This window comes from Plecotus auritus (assembly GCF_963455305.1).
Source record: "Plecotus auritus genome assembly, chromosome: 13".
NCBI classification, from domain to species: Eukaryota; Metazoa; Chordata; class Mammalia; order Chiroptera; family Vespertilionidae; genus Plecotus; species Plecotus auritus.
In genome coordinates, this window is record NC_137779.1 from 6,658,758 (window position 1) to 6,685,924 (window position 27,167).

Genomic DNA, 27,167 nt, shown 5'->3' on the forward strand with positions numbered 1-27,167 from the left:
GGTCCGTAGGGGTAGGGAGGGAATGCAGAGGCAGCTGAACATGATTGTAAATGATATTGTGAGGCCATAATATCACCCAGCACTGAGCCCATTGAATAACAAAAGCTCAGTAAGTGGTAACTGTTGTCATTGTTAGTCTCTGAATACCACACCCAGATTCCACAGCTCCAACTCTTTCCCAGCCAGACATCAAACATTCAGCTCAATTTTATTATCTGGAATACAGTGCAGGGATCTGGAAGGGAGTGGTAGAGTCAGGCTGAGTCAGTGATGAACAGAGACTGGAAGGTTGGACTGGGGTGTGAGGGTAAGGGGAGTTTCTACTTTGCCAGAACTCAGTCTCCAGGTGGTCCTGCTATATCACGAGTATCCATGAGAACAGGCAGGAAGCAGGAGCACAGTGTCCACTAGCCCCCCTCCACGAGGACAGCTGGCCGGCCTGGCCCAGACTACGTCCGGGCAGTCTGGGGCCGGATGGGGACGTTGATCCGGGTCTGCAGCCAGTTGATATAATCCTCTTGAGGCATATGGATAATGTGTTCTCGCACAAACTGCAGGGCAAATACAGTTGCAGCCTCAGATTTGGTCTGCAAGCTAGATCCCTTGCCCTCCCCTCCCCACAAGATCCTGAAATATTTGTGATCGCGGGTGGTGTTCCCAGAATGCCTCCAACCATTCAGACATTCAGAATGCCTGCAGCATCGCGCTGGGGTGGTTCCTTCTAGAAAAAGATCCCTCTCCAGTGTCCTGGGTCAGCAGGCTCATTTTGAGCCTTTTCTATTGAACCAGAGAAATTTAGGGAGATCAGGAAAACTCAGCTGTCTGCACTTTTCTTTCTTTTCTACTCCTTAATATCTTTTTTAAAAAGTAATGTGTCCTTAAACTTACTTTGGTTCATAAACCCCTTTGAGAATTGATGACAGCTGTGGGCTTGCTGCTAGGAAAGGGTTAAGACACAGACTGTAGTTTCAAATAGACTCTAGGTTAAGACACCCACATCCAGGTTATTGGAAGTTCTGTGATGTTCTCACTGGGAGAGGAACATGCTGAGTATCACTAGCTGGGGCCATGCACTCACCTCAGAGAATGGGGGGAGCCTCCATATCCCCCCTCCTCTTGCCCATTCAGAGTTGGCCCCATAACTGGCAGGTTAAAGGTAGACACCTTAACTGGCAAGTGGACGTTGGACAGTTGCCCTGGAGTTCGTTTTGGACTAGCCAGCTAGAGCCTTTCCTGAAAGGGCTCCTTGCTTGCTTGCCTTCACCCCCACTGACTGCCTGCAAGTTCCTCCAATAGTTCAAGTTCTGCGCTGGGGCCTTCACAGCTGCTCTTCCCTCTGCCTGACCTGCTGTCCCCCTTCTCTTCATAGTGCTGTCTTTCCAGCATTCAGGCCTTGGCTTAAAACTCACCTTACCCAGTTGCTCTGGCTAAGGTAGGTCCCCTCTACCTTGACCTTGAACGAGTGCTCCTCAAACTCTATTGTGCATAAAAATCACCCGGGGACTCACTGAAATGCAGACTCTGAGTTGGCAGATGTGGCTTGGTGCCTAAGATTCTGCATTGCTAAGAAGCACCCAGGCGAGGTCCATGCTGTTGGTCCATGGACCACAGTTTTAGTAGACAGATCTAAAGGACTCCTTGTTATGATCGCCAGTTATTTTATGCCCTTGTCCGTTTATTTCTGTCTCTCCAAGGCCTCCAGTTTCGGGGAGGGGAGGAGGGCACCATTTACAAAGAACATAATGTTCCCTGGAGTTGAACAACCAAGGTCATGTGACAGTCCCTCTTCTATTAGATGATAAGCTCCCAGAAGGCAGAGATCTTTGTCTTTTACGTTATGTTCCCAGCACTTACAAGGTGCCTGGGTGTTGAGAGGTGGTGGGATGAGGGCCTCGGGGGCATGGTGAGGGGAAAGGATGTGGCAGTTACCTCGACAGCCACAGCGACGTCTGGGGAGCACAGTTCCCAGGTCCTCAGATCCTGTAGCACTTTCAGGAGGACGTGGGGCCTGATTCTCAGGTCCAGGTTTTCCCCGAACTTCTGCAGTTTTGCCAGGATCTTTTTGGCGGGGCGGAAATTCTTCAGATCTTCAGGGAGTTTGGACAGAAGATCAAAGTACCTCGGGTTTCAAGAAGAGAGGGCCAGTTAGGAAGCTGCCGGGAGGTGGGGCTGGCACCTCAGGTCCTCCATCTCTCTCTGCCTCTCATGCGATGCCTCCAGGGCAGCATCAGTCTTTATCTGGGGGACTTTCCTCCACCCTCAATGCAAGCGGCCTGCAGATCAGGCACGTCTTTAATTTTTAAGGGCAGTAAAAGCTGGAGCACGATTTGCATCTCATTAGAAAAACAAATTAGGGATATACTTTAAAGAGATGCATTTATTATTTTTCTAGCAAGCAGCACGAAAAGCTTGAAAGGAAGGAAAGGTGACTGAGGTTCTGAAGTGTCATTTTTGAGAGTTAATCAGGCTGGGGAGGACATGGACACTTCTTGGGGGGAGTCCCCAGAGTGGAGGAGGCTCTCACACACCAGCTGGAGGAGGAGGAGGATGGAGAGGGGTAGGGAGGGGAGGGGGAGGAAGATGGGGAGGGGGGTAAAGAGGAAGGAAGGGTGTGCATTTCCCATGTCTCTGTATGAGGAAGCTTGGGCCACAGCTGTATGTATTTCAGTGGGTTTTGTGAACCTTTCTGATGCTACTACAGAGTGTGAGGGCAGTTTGCTAATCCATGGTGGGAACAAGGTGGATTCTAGCCCTGAGAGGGTTCAGGTGTGATGGGGTTTAAGAGGGTCTCTTTTTAAAAGAAGGCGGCGGTGGCATCTCTTTAAAAAGTCCCCTGCCCTGATATATATGTATCCATTGTGGAAAAATTTGAAGAAGAAATTGATCTCCATACATTTTGGGCTCCTCGTAAGTACTGTTTTATATTTTATGATATATATTTATATATATTTATGTCTCTTTGTAAGCTTCAGTTCTACACTATTAAAATCATGGAAGGGATTCTGGGTACATTTTTAGACTTTCTCATCTTACTCTTAGAGCTTGATTTACTCACCCTGCCAGGATTAGGTTCATAAAATTACAGTTCATCCGACTCCAATGCTGTGTTGCAGATGAGCATAGAGACTGGGGTCAGGCAGGGGTTTAAATGGTAGCACTTCCTTGTTCGTAAAGTGCGGATTGAGAGGCACCCTTCAGGGTTTTTGTGGGGAATACAATAGATAACATATGAAAATTGCTCAGGGTGGTGTCTGCCATCCAATAATCACTCAATTCCTGTTGCTTTTTGTTATACTTATTATCACCCCTGGGCACAGTGTTCCTAGGACATGTCTGCCTGGCTCTGTCTGGGGAAGGGGTTAAGTTATTTGAGGAATACAGTGATCACCCCGTAGACCTCTGACTCTGTGGACATTTTCAGGTTGGTTTGCCTCATCTGCTGCTCCCACAGGGGCTGGTGAGCTGGTCCCTATTTGCAAGTCTGAAGCAAATAGAAGATAAATGTGGAGAGCAGAGCTGGTTGAATGGTCTGTGCTTCAGAAACTGAAGGTTCTTGCCTGACTGCTCTGGAGATAGCCTGTTTGGGGGGCCCTGTTGCTGGCCAAGGGCAGCTTTGGAGTGATGCCTCTCCACGTTGCAAGAGCTAATGGGATCAAATGTGATTTTGTAACAGCAGCCCTTCCTTTACCCCCTTCAGGGACCGTCTTATCTGGCTCTCAGGGTATTTACCAGTGGTCTGCAATTTCTTCTGCGTCTCCTTTTACCATGGAGACTTTATGTCTCATTTTTGCTACGTCCTTTTGAAAATTCGAGACGAGGACAAAAGAATGGAACTTCTGGAGACCTCTCTCTTCCTGGCGCCTGCATCACAGGTTGTGTGAGAAAGAGGAAGAAGAGTCAGACCCCTGCCTCCTTTAACCATCCTAGCTGCCTTTTTCCTGCACGAGGTTCTTCTTAACCCTCCCAGCCACTATTTAATTTACTATCTGGCTTTGGCTACAAGAGGATACACCTCTCTCCAAGGTCCTGAAGTGCTATTTTCTTGCTACAGTCAGTAATTTTTTTTAAAAAATCAGCCTTCATTCTCTCCCTACTTTTGATTGTATTTGCACAGCTTTCTCATCTGTAAAATGAAGGATAATAATGGGTCCTAGCTCTCAGAGGTGAGGATTACATAATACAATGTGTGGAAAGTGCTGAACTTGGTGCCTGCCAGTCACACAGTGGGCGTTTAACTCATGCGGTTTCCTCTCTTCTCCGCTCCCCTTATCATTTTGTGCACATGTCCTCTCTCTCCAAAGAGACTTTATAAATATAACCATGCCATTCACCTTATATGCATTTCGATAGCTTCCCATTTTACTCAGAATAAAGCCCTCTGAGTAACTTGACCTCTGAGGCTCTTGAATCGACAACATTTTCCAGCTTTATCCCTATCCTTCCCATCTCTTCTCTCCCATAATTTTATGCTTTGGCTCATGATCAAAGTCTGAGATAAAGTTCAACCTCCACAGCTGGGCTGGTAAGGCCTTTTATGATCTGGCCTCTGTTTTTCTCTGATGACCTTGTAAGCAACCACAACCAAGTCCCAGCCCCACCTGGCTACTGGTAGTTCCCGACCCTCTGGGGCCCTTCTGGCCTCTGGGACTGCTGTTCTTTTCCCTGGAACTCCCTACCTTCCTCCTTTTCCTGTGTGTCTCTCTGGGTTTGAATGCCACCTTTACTGCTTAACACCTGGGTGACCTTTGACAAGAGACATCTCTGAGCCCACTTTTCTCATCTATAAAATGGGTCTAATAATAGTACCCACCCCATAGGATTGTTGTGAGGACTCAGTGATAAATACACACAAGGCTCTTACACCATGACTGCTACACAGTAAGTGCCCTGGAAATATTTCCTGACTTTATTAAGATGAAAATATTGTTTCCCACAGGACGACCTTGCCCATTGCTGTTGCAGGTTGGGAAGGACACCCTCTTCCCGTGTTCCCTTAGGCCCCGCTCACTTCCCTGTTGGCCCTCATCACTCTGTGTGGTAATTGCCTGTTTACTTTTCTGTCTCCCTCATTAGACTGGGGGCTCCCAGAAGGCAGGGACTAATCACCTCTAATCCCGTGGCTCATAGCAGCCAGTCCATCCAGGCTGAGAGGGCAAAGGGTCATCATGCGACCTTGGTTGAATGGACAAGTTCATTGGAGGATATGGTCATGGCAGTCAAGGAGTAGGCTGGGATGGGAGGCACTTATTGGGTTGTCAGAATAAAAAAGTTTCCAGTGGCCTCCTGGTGCTTTTAAAATCAGTTCCAGGTTTTAATTATGACATTTATGGCTGGCTGTGCATGATGCAGCTGTCACCTGCCACTTCTCTGTCCTCTTCACACTTTCTATGTCCCTTTCAGCCTTAGGACTTTGTATGTACCTTCCTGCTGCCTGGAATGTCCATCTGCCCTCTCACCACCCCACCAGCTCTTCCTTATCCTTCCTGGATTACCTGACTTAAATTAGGTCCCCATGGTTTCTCCTTCTCTCAAAGCACTTGTTCTTTTCCTGTATAGCAATGACTGTAATTTGTACCTATATGTTTATTAATTCAGTTAGTTTGTTTCTGCCCATATTTCCCAGGGGAGATGATAACCTCTCTGAGGGCAGAGAACACATCCTTCCTGTACCCAGCTGTAGCCTCAGTACCAGCACACGGCATCGTGTGGGCACATAGTAGGTGTCGGATGAATGTCCTTTGAGTGAGTGCATCTACATGTATTCTTACTTCATGAGGATTTCCATCTTGTCCTGCAGACAGAAGCCGGCCTCCTGGGCCACGCTGTAGAACTTGGCCCTCATGGTGGTACACACACTCGTCTTGCAGTGGATGAGGTCATGGTAGGTGCGGCTGTGGACACAGACAAGAGGGGTTTGGGGGATCAGGCCCAAAAGACAGACCCATGAGGCTGGCCTCTCTGGGCCCCACAGTGCTTTGCTGTGGGGATTCCAGGTACCCACCTGGGCTCTCCTCCCTCCCCTGGAGCCTCCCCAGCATCACCGTGGATGTAGGAAGGACACATCTTCCCGACCATATCGGGCTGGTGGTGCGGCCTTATGAAATGAGCCCACAGTGAGGCATCTGGCCAGCTGAGCCCAGCAAATGTTAAAGGCCTTGAGATGAAGGTGGAATTTGGAGCTGGGAGATCCAGGTTCAAACTCAGTGCCACGCTTCTCTGCTGTGTGGGTTGGGCAGGACATTTCATTGGCCGAGTGTCTGTCTGTTTCTCTGTAGTATGGGATAATGTTGCCATCTCGTAGGATTGCTTTTGAGGAATAAGCAAGATAGTGATTATGGGATGCTTTTCCCAGGGCCTGGCACAGAGGACGAATTGCTTGTGTTATTGCTCAGCATCTTGACCTTGAGCGCCTTGCCCTGGGAGCCCCTGGTCCTTCAGCAGTGTCTATGGCTTCAGGGGGCCTGGTCTACACTGGGTTATTTCCCTGGGAAGATAGAGGGTGTGTTCGCCACAATCCCTCTTGCTCACCTAGCTTACCTTTTAGACCTCTTCTGGATTGGTTGGCTGTGGGTTTCTCCACTTGTACTGCTGGACCTGTCACTGAAATACAGAGCGATGCTTTCAAGTTGCCTGGAGCCTGCTTTTTACACAAAGGGAAGTCTCGGGGTCCCCTTGACGCCTGCTGGCCTCCAGGATTCAGGTCAGGGAGTGGTTCCAATCAAGACACAGGTTATAGAACTCAGTGTGTGTTTTCCTCACCTCTTTGCCTTTGCTCATCCCATACCCTGCCTGAAGCGTCCTTGTTTCTTCTCTCCCTACTAAACCCCTACAGTGTTTCGTGGTCTACAGCAGGTTCTGCTTGCTCTGACTCCCCTGGTCCAACCTTGACCTTCTGTCTCTGCCTAGTGGCAGGATGACATATTTTCTGGATCCCAGGTTCTTTTGAATAAAATGGGTCTCTAACTGAAGGATAAGTTCATTGTGGACCCTTCTGTCCTCCTGTCTATACCCATGAGCTCTTAACCTGGGGCCGAGGGCAGACTTGGTGAAGGGATGGTTGAGTCCTCCTCGTCCTGGGTGTTCCTGACCCCAGACTGCCTCTTCATTTAAGGATTCTCGTCTTTAAATTGGACCCTTGAACTGAATATCCTCTTCACTTGACTTTGGAGGCAGACAGAACTGGGTCCAGAGCCCAGCGCTTGTCTGTGGGCCAGGAACTCGCTCTGGATGCCAGTTCCCTCATCTGTACCCAATCAGCTCCTCATACCATTTGTCCCTTTCTTACATGGGGGCTGATTTAATTCCTTCAGTGGCTGTGTCTTCCTGTGACTTTGCTTGGCTGGGGCTCCTGGGGAGTGGGAGAAGCTCCCTTTCTCAAGCCCATCCCTCCTCTGTGCCTTCTCCCAGGTCCTCCTTTGGTGACCCAGGCCTTCAGCACCAGGGTCTAGCACCTTCTCTCTCACCCTGTCTCCCTTTGTTTATTCCAAATGCCTCAAAAATGGACTTGCCTGCTCTATCTGTGTGGTAGAGGGTAAGAATTTTTCATATCCCTGTGATATGTGACTAATCCTTTCCTTTTGGCCTTGTGACCTCCGGGACTCCTTTAAGGAGGCAGGCCTGGTGTTCTCCCAGACCCCTCTCTGTAGGGAAGGTCCTGGCCTTTTCTGCTTTTCCCAGAGGCTCCTGGGACTGGACCTAGAGGTCTTAGGCCTGGCAGGTGGTGGAGCAAATGCTCCAGCTCAACTAAGGCAGAGCCCCAGTAATAATACCCAGAAGGCCCTGTATTGGGCCACCAGCTGCCTCAACCCTACAGATGAAAATTATTTGGGGAAATGTGTTGGCTGTGACCTTCCTCTTGTAGATGACTTTCTTCTTTTCTAGGAGTGTTATTAGCTGTGATAAACACACACACACATACACACAGAAATACAAGCAACAGCCCTGACCGGTTTGGCTCAGTGGATGGAGTGTTGGCCTGCGGACTGAAGGGTCCTGGGTTTGATTCTGGTCAAGGGCATGTACCTTGGTTGTGGGCACATGCCCAGTGGGGAGTGTGCAGGAGGCAGCTGATCGATGTTTCTCTCTCATCGATGTTTCTAACTCTCTATCCCTCTCCCTTCCTCTATGTAAAAAATCAATAAAATATATTTTAAAAAAAAGAAATACAAGCAACAGAAGATCCTTTTGCCTGCCTCCGTCTCCTTTCCCTTGTCTCTCATTGAGTTTCAGCCATCCTGGTCTTTGCTCAATGCCTTTAAGTTGCTCCCTGTCTCAGGCCCTTTGCACATGCTATTTCCTCTGCTTGGAACACTATCCCCACCTTTCCCAGCCACTCAGGCATGTCAAACTCAGGCTGACGGGCGCATGCCTCATTTAAATGAGGCCATGTGGTCTACCAGCCGCAAGTTTAACATGCTTGTATAGTTCCGATCTTGACTTAAATGTCAAAGTCCATCTTGGCTAAGACCCTGGTGCTCAACATTCAGCCATAGTCATGATTACAGGGCTGACTCGGGGGGGTTATTTGATAAATGCATGACTGTCCCATTTATCAAATGGGACCAGCGATTCATAACCATGGACAAGATTCAAGGAGTCCATAAATGCAATGGAAAAAAAGTCATATCTTTATTTTACCTAGCCGTGCACAGGAATGGAAATCACAGGCATTTGCACGTCATATGGCAATTGTGGGAGCTGTTTTGAAAAATCATTTACCCTCAACACTAATCCAAAATTACGGTCATTCCTAGAGCGGCCGCTGAGCCTTGTCACATGGTGCATTTGCTGCAGAAGCTCACAGATTTACTACATCCCAGATGCAGCTGTAACATCATAGTCCACCTACGGTCTCACTATAGATTGCTTCGTAAACCTCGGTGATTTATCGTTGCATGGGAAAGGATCCATAGGCTTCCTCCAACTGTTTACAGCACAGAAAAGTGGTGACCACAGTCCAGACCATGAGATTCATGAGGGCAGACTGCAGTTGTCTTATTTGCTGCGGAATCCCCCCAAAACCCAGCACAGCTCCTGGCCCAGAGTGGGTTCAATGAATATTCTTGAGATGAATGGATGAGATGGGGGCAGATATCCCCTCCCCCACTGTAACTCACCTGATAAAGAGGGAAGGACTAGCTCTGTAACACACCCTCCCTACTGCATCCCTCTGTACCGGAGGCTGCGAACCGTGTGGCTGCTTAGTATGCGGTTGGTGGGGAGAAATGCCTGGGTACTCACCCGGGCCCGGGAATTAAGGGGCTTATTTCTAGTGAAGAAGAAAAAATCCTTCCCTTCCTGCCGAAACCGGTTTGGCTCAGTGGATAGAGCGTCGGCCTGCGGACTAAAGGGTCCCGGGTTCGATTCCGGTCAAGGGCATGTACCTTGGTTGCGGGCACATCCCCAGTGGGAGGTGTGCAGGAGGCAGCTGATCGATGTTTCTCTCTCATCGATGTTTCTAGCTCTCTATCCCTCTCCCTTCCTCTCTGTAAAAAATCAATAAAAATATGTTAAAAAAAAAATCTGACCCTCCCTACTCCCCATTCCATGGTCTGGTGAGGATCCGCTGTACAACGGCCCTTGTAACTGAGGGGTGCCTCCTGACCGACCTGCTGTGGGCCCCAAGCCTTCCTACCTGGATTTGAGGGTGATCTGCATGTCTTTATAGGCAGAATCGCTCTTGGTTTGTTTCAACATTGATGAGATACTGCAGAGCAAGAAGAATCTCTTAGTAAGGTACCAGACCTACGGTGCTCCTGAGGCGGTCATTGTCTGTGGGGGCACAAAGGGTTCTCTTTCTAGAGCAGGGCTCCTTAGACTACCGGGCACAGGAATCACCTGGAGAGACTGCCGAGAATACGGATTCCTGGGCCATGCTCCCGGGATTTGCATATATTAGGCCTGGAGTGGGGCCCTACCCCGGAAGCTGCATTTAAAAACACATATGCACACATGCACACACGTACCCACACTTCTGATACATATGTACAGGGAGCACATTTTGAAACCTGAGAGTTTCTCAGCATACTGTGATGTAATGCCCACCAGAAATGCTTATTAAAAAACATGGTTTCCACACAGCCAGCATGGCTCAGTGGTTGAGTGTCGACCTATGAACCAGAAGGTCATGGTTCAATTCCTGGTCAGGGCACATGCCTGGATTGTGGGCTCAATACCCAGTAGGGGGCATGCAGGAGGCAGCTGATTAATGATTCTCTCTCATCATTGATGTTTCTGTCTCTCTCTACCTCTTCCTGAAATAAATAAAAACATTTAAAAAATACATTTTCTTCTGGAGATTCTGATCCAGTGGGTCTGGGGTGAAGACCAGAAATTTGCATTTTTCACAAACATCCCAGCTGATTCTTTGGGGACCTTTGGGGATCTTTGGGGACTTTTGGAAAATACATCTAGAGGGATTTAAGAAAAGGCCGTCTTCCTAGACGATGTTATGATCTGAATGTTTGAGTCTTCTTGCCCTCCCAATTCATACATTGAAATCTTAGCCCCCCAAGGTGATGGTTAGGAGGCAGGGCCTTTGGGAAGTGATTAGATCATGAGGTGGAGCCCTCATGAATGGGACAGTGTCCTTCATAAGAGACCCTAGGGAGCTAGCTTGTCCCACTGCCATGTGAGGTCACAGTGAGAGGACACGGTCTGTGCGGCAGAGAGCCCTTACCGGACACCAGATCTGCCCGCACCTCGATCTTGGCTTTCCAGCCTCCAGACTGTGAGATAGAAAGGTCTGTTGTTTATGAACCACCCAGTGCATGGCATTCTGTGATAGCGGCCCAAATGGACTAAAGACAGACGACAGAGGGCGCTCCGGCCTTGAGGCTGGGGCCTGGGTAGGTTGGAACCCTAGGATTCCATGTCCGCCTCGATGGGAGCCAATTTGGTGTCTAAAGTGAGAAGGGAATCCTGATTCTAGAGTGAGGAGAAGCCCTCACTGCCTGCGGCCTCCGGAGAGATGGGGAGATTTTCCTCCCCGAGGAATGAGGAGGATGGGACATTTTGCAGCCATGGCTATTTTGTCATCAAAGCAGACACAGAGGCCGCGTGGTGAGTTTTGTGCGGACCAGATTCTTGCCTGGTTTTTGTCTTTGGCGACCTATGCAAGTCACTCACCACCATTCTTCTATGTCTGTGAGACGGAGCGATGGTTATGCTTAATAAGTGTGTCTCGTCAAGGTGCAGTGAGGACTGTGGGACACTATGTGTGTGAAATAAAAGTCATGGCCATCACCACCACCACGACCATCACTGCCACTTGTTGCATGCTTGCAGCATGCCAGGCACATGCTAGTATGTGAAATGCATTATGTCTCATGAAATGCATAAAAATGACTCATTGGAGCAGACGTTACGTCCATAACAGTAATAGTGATACTTTAACAGGCTGAGATCGTTGAATTCTTACTGCAGCCCTTTGGGATAGGTTGTCAGTGAGCCTCATTTTGCAGAATGGGAATCAGGCTCAGAGTGGTGAAGCAACGTGCTCAACATCACACGGCAGTGAAATGATGAGGATGGAGATGAACCTTCATCTGTTTGGTCCCAAGGCCAATGCTTTGGTGCTGCCTGATCTCATTTTATTAGACGAGGAAATGGAGAAAGGCTGAGGGACTTGTTCCAGAGCCTCAGGGTTTGCACCCATGCAGTCGACTCCAAGCCAGTGTTCACACCAGGAGTTCTTACAAAGCGGGGAGGGGCCTTGTAGAGCCGACTGTCATCATGATTGTCTCTCTTTAATGCTGAGGAATCAGGCAGGCAAGCAGGGCCTTGGGGGCCAATGCTGTCTCTGAGTGCCTGTGAGGGCCACACCTCCAAGCCCTGATGCGAACTGAGGCAGCAGCGGGGAAATTCATCATTGCAAGCGGAGGTGAAAGTGCTTGGTGAACTGTAATTACGGTGACAGCAATAACCAATAAGTCATAGCCGGCATCTCAGTAGGCTGAAGGCGATGATGAACCCCTCCTGGTACCTCATTTACTTTCAGCAAGTAATTTCCTTATTGGGAGGATCTACACTTGGGAAGGGAACTCCAGCTCTAGCCCATGTGATCTCCGAGGCTTTCAGAGGCCAGAAGCTCTGTGGACAATGCTTCCCACGGGAAGGAAGACGTTAGGTTCAAGTCTGACCCTCTGAGCCAATGCCATTAGTCGCCGGCTTGAAACTTCAAAGGATTCCTGTGACTCCTGGGATAGACATGAGACTCAGTGAGGTGGCCTCCAAGGTCCCAGATAGACTCATGCCTCTTCCCATCCATTTGTGCTGCATCTCAGTTCTTCGAAGGTGCCATGGTCCCTTGACCAGGTTCTCATATGTATATGTGTTGCCTATAATGTTCTCCCTTGCCCCTCCCCAACTTTGCCTGGCTAGCTCCTTTTCATGCTCCATTCAAAAATCTCAGCTTAATGTTTCTTCTTGGAGGGACCTTCCCTGATCACCATTCCAGACGAGATCAGGTACCCATGTTATTTACTCTCACAGGTCGGAGCTTTCCTGCCGGAACCCTTCCCTCTGTAATTAGCACATAGCCCATTCACTTTCTTAAATATTCACTAACAGAATGAACGGATAACCTTATAGAGAAAGGTTTCTGGAATCAGAAAGATCTGGAATCACATCGTGGTCTTACATTCATTCGCTGGGCGACCTCCAGCAGGTTCCTTCGCCTCTCTGAGCCGCATTTCCTTGTTTGTAAAATGAAGATAATAGTACCTGCCTTGTAGGGTGCTTGTAAGAACGTGGGGAGATGATACACATGAGAAAAGCACACCGCTCAGTGCTGGCGCAGAGAAAAGGCTCAGTAACTGGGAGCTGCTATTGTGAATATTGCCGTTCTTATCCTGATACCCTTTACTTGCCCCAGGGGTCGCGAGAACATACCTGGGTGCTTTTTTTTGCACCTCGCTATCCATCATGATCGTCCTCCGGGCTTCCTCCCGAACCATCTCCAGGAGCTTCTGCAGACCTGGCAGGAACATGAGAGCTCACTGTCTGGAGGGCTCTCTTGAGACCAGACTGTGCAGGACAGGGCCCAGCCCGCAGCCTGATTTCGCCTCTGCTTCTCAGGGTTGGGGAGCTGCAGAGGGATTGGAGCGGGTGCAGAAGAGGTGGCGCACAGAGTTTGGGAACTAAGTGATGTGTGGTGCTTTAGACACGGCTTTCTGATTACAGGTTTAAACAATAATGTTTTGTATAAACTGGGCTAAATGAAATATATTGTTAACATTATAAACAGAGAAATTGATGACCATCGGCTGTCTCTCAAGGAGAAATAGATCAGAGTAGCCCAGGTTAGAGGGTATATTTCTGATCTCCACTGGAGTAAAGCAGAGGGATTCCAGGGGATCGAACAGGCCTATGGAACCCCTGTTTCTCTCTTAATTGAGTCGGGGCAGAAGTGGAGCAGGAGGAGGTCTTGCTATCTGGCTTCAAGGCAAAGCGTCAGGGCAGCCTGGTTAGACCCCAGGCAGGACTTACTGATGTGGAGATCCTCGTCTGGCCTGGTGGAAGATGATTCCGTGTCCTCGATGTCCTTGTTGCCTGCTGCCTGGACAGTCACGCTCGGGGGCTCATCCGAGCCAGGGTTCATGGAGATCATGCTGCTCAGGGGAGATGACCCTGCACTGGCCCGAGACAGGCTGAGTACCGAGCCTCGCCGGCTTGGTTTGCGACTCGTGGCGCGCTGTGTAGGAGTTTTGAATTTCTTGGTCTGAAGGAAAGAGAGAAGAAAGAGGTATTTTAGAAAGAAGGCAGGCTTGGCCTGTGTGACTCAGTGGTTGAGCGTTGACCCATGAACCAGGAGGTCATGGCTGGATTCCCGGTCAGGGCAGGTTCCCTCCTTGGATAAATTAGGAGCTTGATACAGTGTCCTCTTTGTCCTGACATTGGTCAAGAGCTTGCTAGCCTGACAGAAAGCCCCTCTACTCCCTGCCACCCTGGGAGAGAGGATGTTCAAGCTCAAGGATAACGCCTCTTGCTGTTTCCCCTGGCACAACGTGAGTTCCCGACTCTAGAAACCAGGTGCTTTAGATCAAGGTCATTTTTGAAGGCTAGACAGATTGTGTCCTGGGGCAGCCTGGGGTTGTGCAGTGAGCACTGGACTCAGCCAGGGGACTTCAGGGGGACCTTGAGCAAGTCACTTGGCCTTGCCTCAGTTTCCTCATCTGTAAAACAAAGAGGAGGGACTGGGATGCTCTGACTGGGATGCTCTGAGAAGAGCTTTTCATATCTTCCTTGGGTAGGATTTCATTTTGTGCTTCTGAAGTTGCCATTAATTAAAATTCAATTAATAATCCCAATCAGGAAATCCAAAGTGAAGGGCTGACACTCCTGATTAACTGAGAGTGGGGGAATGTGACAGGCAGGCTCAGCATCTTCCTTGCCCCTCATCGCGCTGATTCTCTCTGAATTGACTTTAACCCCAGTGCTTCTTTGTTGTTTTGTATTTCACTCAAGAGCTGTGTTAACCAGCTGCTGTGTCACACCTCAGTAGGGGCTCCAGTGATTCCTTATACTTCCTGAGAAGCAGGGGTTCCACACTGATGGCTCATGGGGAGACATGTTTAGCTGCCCAAGATTTTACAAACTGGGGAGATTTTTAAATAGAAACTGAGACTATTGGTCTCTCAAAATTGTTAAGCCCTTGGCTCCCATCCTCACACGGCAAAATGAGCTAATGGGGAGCGGAGGTTCTTCCTGACGCTGGGCCAGAGGACTCCTGTTTGCCACAGACCCCACCCCACCAGGGCTTACTCAGCCCGATGGGCTTTATTTACTTAGTTTGCCAGGCTCTTGCGCACATGCCTTGGCACCATTAAGTCTACACAGATAGCAGAATCTGTCTTGCTGAGGGAGTTGCCTAGAGCCTCTCTTGCACAGTGCTCAGCATACAGGTGGAGAAACCGGGGTCAGGAGAGATGAAAGGACGAGTCCACTGCCACACAGCGAACTGAGTCCCCGTGGCGGAGCGAGGTCTCCTGATTCCTAATTTTGTCCGCCCCCACCCCCAGAGTGGACCATGTTGTGGCCCAGAGCTTGACCCACAGACTTGCCCCGGGGAATTCAATTTTGTGTGAGTTCACATGGGGTGATTCATCCTCTCCTCTGATTTCCCTTGTGTATGTTCCCGAAGGATATTTTTTAAAGGTTTGTGGCTCCTGCTGCTTTTTCTGTGCAACTCTGGAGACAGATGCACACGCCATCTCCATAGCAACTTTCTGTGATAAAAACCAGCATTCTGACTTCTCAGAGCTATGAACACCCTGATGAAAGAGCAAGAAAATGTCGAGACTCTTTATGAGGGCCAATTATAATCATGATACCGTGGAGAACATGTGTTCAGAGACTCAGAGCTTCATAAACAGTGGTTAATAAGCAGGCTAGGATTAACTTTTGGCTCTGCCATTACCCAGCTGTGTGACCTCATGCAAGTCACTTAACCTCTCTGAGCCCCTGTTTTCTCCTCTTCCATCTGGAATCAGAATAGTGCCTCATGGGATTAGTAAGAGGACAGACCAGCTTCCTTAGCACAGAACCTGGTCCATTGCAATGATGTTAAAAAGTAGCTTCTGAAAGTTGCATAGCCACAATAATGCTCAGCACTTGAACATTAAAAAAAATTTTTTTTTATTGATTTCAGAGAGGAAGGGAGAGGGAGAGAGAGATAGAAACATCCATCATGAGAGAGAATCATTGACTGGCTGCCTCCTGCATGCCCCCCACTGAAGATCGAGTCCACAACCTGGCATGAGCCTTTGACCGGAATTGAACCTGAGACCCTCCAGGCTCTATCCATATCAGCCAGGGCAGCACGTGAACATTTTCAAGGTGAGTGTGTGTATTGTTTCCTGGGACCCTTTACTAACGTGAAGGAGGCAGGGATGAGCATCATACCCATTTCGCAGGTAAAAGGAAAGGTTCAGCAAACACTCTAGTTGTATGCTCTCTCCACGACCTTTACATACCTAATATCATCTGTCATTATTATTATTTTGGTGCTTTGTTGAGTGGATGAATTTGGAAGATTTTTGGTTTAAGAATAGTTTTTGGTGAAAAGAATAGACTTCTTGATATTTCCTTAATAAACACATGTTCTAGTTTATAGAAAGCCCTGTCTGTTGAATCATTCACTTATTTTCTGTGTGTGTGTGAGAGAGAGAGAGAGAGAGAGAGAGAGAGAGAGAGAGAGAGAGAGAGATGGCTATTATTGAGTGAGTCCATTTCCTTCTGGTGACATCCTATTGAGCAGCACCGTGGCCACCCCTCCCCGTCTCTGTGATATGGTGTCCAGCCAAATGTCATTTCTCCTATAACCTCCAGATGGCTATCTAAGAGAATGTGGTTCTGACTTTCCCTCACGCAGAGAACGAGCTCGAAAAGGAAGCCCAGTGAGAGAGACTGGAGAGAGTGCATCCCGCACAACTTGGGGCTGGTCCCCAGATGGCAGAGTCGCACGCGCTGTGCGTTACCTTGGGTGCCGAGAGGAAGTGCTCCCACCGCTGTCCCATGGACTTGTCCTTAGTGATTTTTTTTATTGTGCTCTTGCTTCCACCTGGGTCCCTAAGTGAGAAACAGAAACAGGTCAGTGAGTTTTCCACTTCCAGAGTCTCAGTTTATTATGAGTCATTTTAAGAAATGCAATAAACAGATGATGAACGGTGGCTGGTCTTAGTTATTAACGCCCCCCCCCCCCCATCCTGTACTTGTGAAGAAGTGGGAGGGACAGTTCTCCATAACTGGGTCTTGCTAGTGAAAATCAAGGTTAGGGAGACTACTGCTTACTCTATCCATCCACCCAATCCATCCAATCCATCCCATTCATCTAATCCATCCAATCCATCCATCCAGTTCATCTAGTCCATTCCATCCAGTCCATTCAATCCATCCATCCCTCCCTCCAATCAGTCCATCTAATCCATTCCATCCTGTCCATTCAATCCCTCCCTCCCTCCTTCTCTCTCTCCCTCCCTCCCTCCTTCCAATCCATCCATTCAGTCCATCCAATCCATTTCACCCAATCCATCCATCGAATCCATCCATTCATCCATCCAATCCATTCCAATTATCCAATCCATCCATTCCATTCATCCAGTCCATCCATCCATCCATCCATCCATCCATCCACCCATCTCTTTCTTTATTCCCCTTTTCTCTGCAGGAAGGACTTTAGATGGCTGGGATCCTTTCAGTCATTTGGCTGGCTGTCGCCTGGCGTAGACGAGGGCCTTGAGGGAATGAGATGGTCAGACCAGTTTGATGGGGAGAGGCACTGACGGGTTCTAGAGTTATCAGGGGCTGCAGAGTGCCAGTGGTGGGGGGAGATGCTCAGATATAGGAGGCAAAAGGTGATCAAGACCAACCTTACTTAAGACTGGCTTCTCATGGCATGGGGAGAGAACCAAAGGCCTTCACCAGCCCAAAGGGGGGCGCGTGCACTCCTCACTGGCAGAACTTGGCTGGGCACCTGCCAGCTCATGGCTACGATGCATGAAGTGTGCCCAGACACCAAGGTGGAAGTCAGCTGGGGAGGGGGTGAGACTGTGCCTCCAGCTTTTTCTAAGACTTTATGTTTGATTACACAATAAAAAGCCCTCTGAATAATTAACAGTAAAGCTCATTTAACGTGGTTTTGCCTGCCTCTCCCCCGAGTAATCAAATTAGGGAATATTTAAAATCCAGCCAGAGAAAGGAGCAGCAGTGCTTCAGTCCTATAAACAGTATTCCAACTCCTGGCACTGCTGAAATCTGATTTAAGGCTCACCAACTAGAAGCGTTAGCTTCCTCTTTGGAGCATTTCTTTCCACAGAGCTTTTTGCCTTTTCCCTTTGCTAACACAGCCCCTGCTGTGCCTCTAGCCTTCTTGAAGTTCAAAAGCAACCCCTTCACCTTTTAAAATTAAATCTGGTCCAAGCCAAGCTTTCAAAATTTTAAATATTCAGGCCGATTGGGGAAGATGGGAGGTTTTCCGTTAACACCGACTTCCAAGACGACCCGAAATCTATTGCAACTTCAGGCAGCGGGTTAAATGAGCTAACCTGCAGCTAGCTCCCCAGAGAGCTTAAAGCCCTGTGCCTGCTCTCGCAAAGCCACTGATGGAGAAAGGGCCTGGTTAGACAGAATCAGTCTCTCTGTTTCATTTTCAGAAGCAAATAAATCAAAAGGGAAGATCAATAGGGGGAGGAAAAGAAATGAACCGTCCGAGCTTTGTCGTCCACAGTGGGCTGACTACACACCTTCCGGAAAAGGGCAAAGCAATTGGTGTCCCTTCCGGTAGCTTGGTGGATTGATCATTATGGGGTTCACCAGATAGTCCCAGGTCTTCGGGCTCCTAGAAGTCAGGTGTCGCACCGTGACTTGCTTTGCATGAAAGTGACATGTGGCACTTAGGGTGCTGGGCCTCGAGGGGAAGCCCCTTTTCTGCTGTATGGATGGCGGAAACTTGTATTGAGATGGAGCTCCTACCAGCCTGGGCCTTTGAGCAACTCTAATGAGCAGAGAGCCCCATGTTGATGACATGTAGGGTGAGCAAGGAATAAACTTGTGTTGTGTGACGCCACCGAGATTTTGGGGTTGTTCATTATGGCAGCTTAACCCTGCATGCCTAATTGATGTCCCTGATTTACTGTCTGTGGCCTCAGGCAAGTCTCTCCGAGTGTCAGAACCAGGAAAGTGGTATATCTTGGTGGTTTAAGAATCGGGCGGACTGGCTGCACCCACTGCTTCCTAGATGTGTGTTTGTATAAGTTATTGAGCCTCTCTGAGCCTCAGTTTCCTCATCTGTAAAATGGGGTGGTATTAGCTATGTGGTGAAGATGCTTGCTAAGAACTTGGTGAAGTTCCTTGTACAGAGAATTGAATACAGTTAAATATTAAGAGCAATATCCCCTTTTCAACAGCGATCTTCCTGTGGCTTGGAGGAGGGGTTGTGGGGTGGGGAATGAGATACCAAGGCAGATCCACTGGGGAGAGGTGGCTATGATTTCTGGACCATAATTTCCACCTGCTGACACTTTCTGGGAGACCCTATTTGCTGGGAATCCAGGGGTGAGGGCACCGAGCACTGTCCCATCTCTTTCCAGCACATTCGTTCCTAACGTTCACTTGAAGATGTCTGTCCACAGTGGCAACCAGAGTAATTTTTCTGATACTTCACTCTCTTTCTGAACCACGTTTCACCTTCTTCTCTGAGCGGGAAGGCTGTGTCTGGTTTAGGAGGCGTCGTGTGCCCATGACCCAGATGTAGAGTGGAGGTAACGGCTGATTTTGCACCAGGAAGAGGCCAAAGCTCTGGGATCACCGCCCAGGCCGCCCTGTCCTGCCTCCTGAGTGAGGGGTGCATGCTCATCACCCTGCCGTGCCCCCCACTCCTGTAGAGATGCCACTTGGGTAAAGGACTGGAGGAATGCGATTAGAGCCATGCAGAGTTCACTCAAGTGTCACCTCCTGAGTGAGTGTTTCCCGCCCACCCCGTCGTCACTTCACATCACCCTCTCCGTTTCCTCATGGCACTGACTATCCCCAAGTACCTTGATTATTACATGTTTACCCGTGCCCCCCCCCCCCCCCCCCCCCGAACAGAATCCAGAGGGCAGAGATGTTGTCTCTTCTTCCAGTGGTGCCTGAAAACAGCAGGTTTGAGGGAAACAAGGCTTTTCAGGGGCGGGGGCACCTAACAACAGAAAACCACTTCAGTGTAACAATTGCTATTGTGTGTGTTGTTACATTGTCTTTTTGTAAGAGCGACAGTCTGGAAAACACTTAAAGTTTTATTTCTTTTCTAGCCTTAAGTCTCAATGGAGCTAACTGCTCCTTAAACAGGGATTTTAATCTTGAGTAGCTGTCCTACAGGGAGCACTCATTGTGTTCCCAGACATTGGACTAAATGCTCTATGTGCGTTCTCTTAATCCTTACGACAACTCTTCTAGGTCAGGAACCCGTTTGGTAGATGAAGAAACAGAGGCCCAGACATGTTAAGGGACTTGCCCAAGGTCACACTACCTGGCAGGGCCTGGGCTCATCCAGGCCTGTCTGATGCCAAAGTCCTGAACTTTATCCCTCTAATCCATCTAGGCTTTAAAACATGCAATTGAAGATTTGGGGAAATTCTCATTATGACATAGGATGAAACATCACAAGTAGGGATTAAGTGTTAAAGAGAAGAAAGATACCCTCTGCCTTTCTTGTAACGAAAAAGATACTTTCTGGCACTTTCTAGGGAACTTAGCCCCTTTCCCCACCCCCCTCCACTGATTTGCTAAATTAAAAAAAATCCATCTCAGGCAGCGTCGTGCTGGAACTGGCCCACACGGGCTCACAAGCTCTGAGCGTGCACCTCTTCCCAGCTGCGAGTTCTGTGACATCATGCTGCTTAGCCTGGATGCAGACGTAGCAGGACCATTTCCACCAGGACGTGGCCTGACTGTAGTCATGGCTTCTCCCGCTGGGAGAGCTGGTAATTAACCCTTTACCTGCATACACTGACCCCAAACTGAAATCACCGCCAGGAGCAAGTAGATCACTAAAAACACAAACCCCAGCCAGTACTCTGGCCTCCTCTGGGAATCTCTGCAGTCAGGTGTGGCTGAGGTTCTGCCCACAGAAGTCTTAGTAGAACCTGCATAACCTCTCAATGTGACCACAGGTAGCAGTTCTTTTGGTCACAGTCTGGGCACATTCCTAAAGCCAATCAAAGCAGAGAAAGACGGTTCTTTCTGTCTTCTTGGCCCCAATTCTGCATTGTGTTCTCACCTCAATTTGGGAGAACGGGCGCTCAGCTGTCAGAGGCAAAATGTTGCTGCTGGAAGCTTGCTTGGGGAGATGAAATGCTATTAGAAGTCCATTGGCCAAGGGCCCTTTTCTTAGAATCTAAGCAGTCAACTGTGAAAAAAATTAGATGTTGCTTTGACCTGGAAATTCGATTTCTCAGAATCTAGCCAACAGAAATACTGCCAACAGGGTTTAAAGTGTGTGCATGAGGATGCTCCGTGCAGCCCTATTTGAAATGCAAAAATTTGAGAGCCATCAATGGAGAAATGGGTATCTAAATTATGGCCCATTTGTACCGTAGATACAAGTATCCTCTTAAAGGAATGTGGGAAGTCTCTAAAAATGTGAAAACTTTGGCCCGGCTGGTGTGGTTCAGTGGTTGAGCATTGACCTATGAACCAGGAGGTCACGGTTCCATTCCAGGTCAGGGCACATGCCCAGGTTGTGGACTCGATCCCCAGTAGGGGGCGTGCAGGAGGCAGCCCATCCATGATTCTCTCTCATCACTGATGTTTCTATCTCTCTCTCCCTCTGCCTTCCTCTCTGAAGTCAATAAAAAAATATATATTTTAAAAATGTGAAAACTTTGTAGATACCATCATGGAAAGATGTCCATAAGATGTTGTAAAAGGTGGGGGCGGGGGGAGTCACGTAGAAAGCAATGTGTAATATGATCCCAGTTCTGTGAAAAATGCATTTCTGTATATGTTTATCAGGGGAAGACATTAGAAGGACTCACCTCAGACCTTCAGGAGGAATTTCCTCTAAGGAGGAAAATGAATTGAGGATTGGAGGGAGGGATAAAGGCTTTCATATTTTATATACTTCCGAATTTTTGGAAAAAGTTTAATAGGAATAAATTATATTTATTTATTACTTTAGCAGTTTTGTTTAAAGAAAATATTGTGGGACTTGTTTCAAGGCTGTGATTTTCAAACAAATTCCATGAGCCACAAGATATTTTGGAAATAACTAGGGTACCTTGGTGGGAGTGGGAGGAGGCCCAGGTCTCCCAGACCCCCAAGTATCCGTTTCATTAGAAGCTCCATTTTGAAAAATTTGCTTTACATTCTTGGGGTTTCCATTTCTTTTAAAAAAGGATTTCTGCTGCTTAAAAAAGGGGGGTGGGTGGTATAAACCACCACATCAAAGGAAATGACAGTTTTAAATTTATCCCAACCGAGAACAGGGAATCCATTGGAGTCACTGGTCTATCAATAGATGCATGGTTTGTATTTCTTGTTGCACCCGAGGTTAGTTTATCGGGGCTCTGGTGCAAGAGATGAGGGGGTGTGGGGTGGGGTGGGGATCTGAGGATGGGGTGGGGAGATGGGTGGTAAATACCCTCAGGGGGAAGGGGTTAATTGACATTCAGAACTTTGGAAGAGAAGACTGGGGCCAAGAAGACTGGGGCCAGCCCTAGCTGGTTTGGCTCAGTGGGTGGAGCGTTGGCCTGCTGACTGGGGGGTCCAGGGTTTGATTCTTGATTGCAGGCACATCCCCAGTGGGGAGTGTGTGGGAGGCAGCTGATCGATGTTTCTCTCTCATCGATGTTTCTGACTCTCTATACCTCTCCCTTCTTCTCTGGAAAAAATCAATAAAATATATTAAATAAAAAAAAAAAGACTGGGGCCAATGCAGAATTGGGGCCAAGAAGACAGAAAGGACCGTCTTTACTCCTTTGATTGGTTTAAACTTATTCAGGAGGGGTGTGGAGTTCCCACCAGGGCAGGGGTGGGCAAACTTTTTGACTCGAGGGCCACAATGGGTTCTTAAACTGGACCGGAGGGCCGGAACAACAGCATGGATGGAGTGTTTGTGTGAACTAATATAAATTCAAAGTAAAGGAGCGGAGGGGAGGCAAGAGAACCCTCCACTCTTTCGGCTCCGCGGGCCGGATAGAACAGCCGAATGGGCCGGATCCGGCCCGCGGGCCGTAGTTTGCCCATGGCCGCACCAGGGGGAATTGTTTTATTTAACTCAGCCTTGGATTTCACACAGCACATCCAATTCCCCAAGTCAGGATTCCTTTTTTGCTCCATTCTTGCAGGGAGCATGACTCTCCTTAAAGGCCCAGTGCTTTCCATGCCTGCCTGTCCTTTGTTCTGCCTGTGTGCAGGGCAGTTCCTGCAGCAGTGGCCTCTGGCTTTGGCATGAGCCCACCCTGCTGGTGGGGACACACCCAACACTTTTCTTGGCCTAGACAATATGTGCTGGAGCTTGTGCCTGAGCAAACCCAGCTGCTCCAGGGACCAGGGCCAGAACAGCCATCCCTTGGGTCTAAGTGGAGAAATGTATGTACACACACGCGCGCACACACACACACACACACACACACACGCACACACCCGTGCACACACACGCGCGCACACGCACACACACTAGAGGCCCAGTGCACAAAAACTGTGCACTGGGGTGGGGGTTCTTCAGCCAGCCTGCGCCCTCTTGCAGTCCAGGAGCCCTCAGAGGATGTTTGAATGATGGACATCCTTAGCACTGCTGTGGAGGTGGGAGAGGCTCCTGCCCCCACCGCTGCGCTTGCCAGCTTCTGGCTGAGCAGCGCTTCCCCTGTGGGAGCGCACTGACCACCAGGAGGCAGCTCCTGTGTTGAGCGTCTGCCCCCTGGTGGTCAGTGTGCATCATAGCCACCGGTTGTTCTACTGTTCAGTCGATTTGCATATTAGCCTTTTAATATATACTAGAGGCCTGTTGCACAAAGAGATTCGTGCAATAGGCCTTCCTTCCCTTGGCTTCCAGCATTGGTTTTCCTCCGGCACCTGGGACCCAAGCCTTTGCTCTGGCCGGCAGACTCCAGCCAGAGTCTGCCTTCTTCATCTTTGCTGCAGGCTCCGGCCAGAGTCTGCCACCTTTGTCTTCGCTGCGGCTGGAATGCCACTCCTGTAGATCCCTTCGGCTCGCGCCCCTCCACCCCCCACCCTCCCTCTCATAGCAGGTGTCCTGCCCCACCCGGCCACTCTGTGCCTGGAGCAGCTGGGCGGCCGCCATCTTTGGCCTTCCAATTCGCATATTCCCTCCTGATTGGCTGGTGGGTATAGCGGAGTGATGGTCAATTTGTAGATATCTACACTAATAAAAGAGAAACATGCAAATTAACCATCACTCCGCTACGCCCACCAGCCAATCAGAGCAAGTATGCAAATTAACCCAACAAAAATGGTGGTTAATTTGCATATGCAGGTGTGGAGCAAGACTGAAGACAGTGTACAAGGAAGAGGGAGGGAAAGCAGAAAGCAGGGCAAGGGCGGCGGCAGCGGCAGTGGGAGGGAAAGCGCAGGTGGGGGAGCGGCTGCGGCAGGAGGGAAGCCTGCCTTGGCGGGCTTCGCTCCCTTCTCTGCTTTGCTCAGGCCACAGGAAACCCTATTCTTGCAGGAATAGGCCCGAAGAAGCCCTATTCTTGCAGGAATCTTCCTGCCACGGGTCTAGACAATACGTGGGCACACTGCCTCCATTATTAACCTGTGTGATCACCCTTCTCTGAAGCTGTGCCCATTTACATATACATTGAGAGACTTGAGAGAAGGGAGAAGTACAAAGGCAAAGGGAAAGGAAAGAGTAAAAGGTAGGGAAGAGGAGGAAAACAAAGAAGAGCAAATAAAAAAATATCGTTGGGGAGGCATGGTCCAAGAAGAGAAGCGGAGAGCAGAGCCTGGCTGTGCATCCGGTGGTGTGCCTGTCTGGCTGGCCAGTGCCGTGGTGTAAGTCCTCCCACCAAGCCTGATTGATTGGAAGCTCCCAGTGTGACATCACAAACGTGGAGCTGGGGAGACGCACACAGTTGTCTCCCACAGCTGTATGCCCTGGGTTCCAACCTAACCCTGTTTGGATCTCCCAGAACACACAGGAAAGAAAAGCCTATAGCAACCCACCCACCGAAAAACAGCAAATGCAGGGGAAGAGCAAACAGGCGTTTCCTCCCCCACTGCCCAGTCCATACTGGTTGCAGCAGGTGGAAGGGCTGAGACCTACTTTGTGTTCCAGCAGGTGATCAAGGGCTTCATGGTGTGGTGGGTGTGGTCGATAGTCAGGGCCTCCAGAAGCCAGTGGAGGGCGCACAGCTGGCGGAAGAGGGGTTCCCTGCAAAGACAGAGGGAGCCCGGGGGGATCCCATCAGAATAACATTCTTCACAACTGCGGCAGCGGGGACGGAGGTTGTGCTGGCTCCCAGTGAGCGAGGTTGTCCTGCTCCTGCGTGTGTATTCCCCATGCGCCAGCTCATTAAGCCTTTGCAATGGCCCCGTTTTACAGATGAGGAACCCGAGGCTCAGAGGAGTTAGGGAACTTGTGCCACGTCACTGAGCTAGTAGGTGGCAGAGCCATGATCTGACATAAGATAACCTGTGCCAGTGACTGGGGAGTTGTGTGTGAGAAAAGGAGAGATGATGAAGGGGTCCCACAGCTGGCGCTCTTGACTTGGCAAACGAGGGAATTGAAGGAAATTAATATCCTACAGGTATCCAACTGTTCACCTGATGAAAGTACAATAAATACACTAAGAGTGTTGAAGAAGTCTGGAGACCCAGGGAAACTATGTATTTACTATACTTCTCCCCCAGCCCCAGATTAACAGTTGGACCCATTGCTTTAAATGTGTAAATCCTTTGAATACTGAAGAAAAATATATTGAACTATTATTTGAAAATCCAACTAAATCCTGTTTAAAATATGTCTAACCTGTATTTGCTGATTTGGGGGGGCTTCTTGTGTTACAACGAGCCAGGCGTTGACTAAGGCCCTTTACATGTGTTAGTAATTCTCCCAGCAGTCTGCGGGGCTGTGACTCTCATCCACGCGGTAGAGAAGAGGAAACAGCTCCGAGAGGCACAGTCAACTTGCTCTGGTCACACCTCTTGTTGGTGACAGAGATGGGATGTGGCTACCTCACTTCCCGTTCCCAACACCTATAGGGAGGGTACTGCGATTGTGTTCTCCTTGTGGACCAGGGCCTTGAGGCTGAGAGAGGTAAAGCGAGTTGCCCGAGGTCACACTCGGATTTGACCTCGAGGATTAGGAGGATTTGAACCCAAGTCTGTTTAACCCCAGAAACTGTGCTTCCCTGGGCCTGAGCTCAGATTATTCGAGGCCCTGACAAACCCAACGCAGTGGCCACCTGAGGGTGAGGTCAGCGGAGAGTTAACCTGCTGCACCTTTCCTGGGAAGAGGTGGAGTCCTCACCAGCACCCCCGCCCTCACGGTTTCACCTCTTAAGCTAATGGGCACGCTGCCTCCATTATTAACCTGTGTGATCGCTCTTCTCTGAAACCGTGCCCAGCCTTCATCGATACACCCAGGGCCCCTGCACCTGCTGCTCAAGGGGCAGGAAGGAGTCCCCCCGCAGAAGCGCAAGCCCGCGCCTGGGCTCAAGTCCCGAGCTGACCCAGGGTCATCCTGGAAATCCCTTTTGGAGGCGATGGTTTCACTCAGCTTGAAGGGGCACTGCCCCCATGCACTCCACGCATCCCAACCCCATCCCAGGGACTGGGGTGGCCGTGTCCACCAGGCCTGAGGAGGAAACCAGAGTCAGCAGCTCTTTTTCTCCTCTGGAGCCCCCTCCTGCCTCCTTTCCTTCCTTCCACAAATTATTTACTGAGCACCTACCATTGCTTCTCTTTTAATTTAAAGGACCCGTCAGCCCACAGCCCTTGCCATTTGGTCTCTCTTCCCCCTTGCCGCCACCTTGGCCCCCACCACATTTTGGCAGCTCTGGGCGCTGGGCCATGCCCAGCACTTCACCAAGAGCAGCAAGCAGCGAGCTGTGTTGTGTGCCTGGCCCTGTGCCTAACACCACACGTCACCCTCACAGTGTCCCCAGGAGGTTGTGAAAGGCCCTGGAGACCCCCCCTCTTCTGTTTACAACTTAGAGCCCCTGCAGGCCTGGGCTTTGGGTTGGGTGAGGTGGGTACGGGGAACGGGGCGGGGGGATGAGTAAACGGAGGCCATTGGGGATGTGGGGTCTGCTTGGTCGCAGGGGGATGTGGGTATGTGAGCATCAGATTCATTTCTGCAGGTAATAAGCACAGGTGCACACCCGACCCCGTCCCTCCCTGTGCAATGCAGGGAGTAATAGATGAGAATGCCGACCAGATCGCACACGCGTGCTTCCGAAACCCCTGTGCACAGAGCTCCGGGAGAGCACCCTGTGGTCAGCAGGCCTGGAGAGCCCACTTTGTTGAAACTGCCGTGCCAGCCCGAATAACTGTGGGTGTAAGCATCCCTGGACAGAAAACAATGTTTTCCCCATTTAGTAAGAGAGATCGGAAGATGCCTACCAAGACCTTCCAGGTCACCGTGCTGACTGCCAAGGGCTAACCTGGACACAGGTCACGGGCACTGCCCTCCCTGCACAGTCGCTTCCATGAAAGGCTGTGAGGGA

The 27,167-nt window shown here is 49.6% G+C and overlaps 1 protein-coding gene across 1 annotated transcript in view; it reads right to left on the minus strand.

Moving 5' to 3' along the window:
• Positions 1-449: 449 nt before the first annotated feature.
• CCDC60 (coiled-coil domain containing 60) overlaps positions 450-27,167 on the minus strand; it is a gene marked incomplete at both ends in the record, with an annotated part of 102,927 nt that continues 76,209 nt past the window's right edge. The window contains 10 exons of the mRNA XM_080649957.1: positions 450-551; positions 1,930-2,119; positions 3,730-3,861; positions 5,769-5,891; positions 6,538-6,600; positions 9,635-9,706; positions 12,892-12,976; positions 13,489-13,720; positions 16,479-16,569; positions 24,764-24,871. Coding sequence (XP_080506083.1) covers positions 450-551; positions 1,930-2,119; positions 3,730-3,861; positions 5,769-5,891; positions 6,538-6,600; positions 9,635-9,706; positions 12,892-12,976; positions 13,489-13,720; positions 16,479-16,569; positions 24,764-24,871 — 1,198 coding nt within the window. The remainder of the gene's footprint in view (positions 552-1,929; positions 2,120-3,729; positions 3,862-5,768; positions 5,892-6,537; positions 6,601-9,634; positions 9,707-12,891; positions 12,977-13,488; positions 13,721-16,478; positions 16,570-24,763; positions 24,872-27,167) is intronic.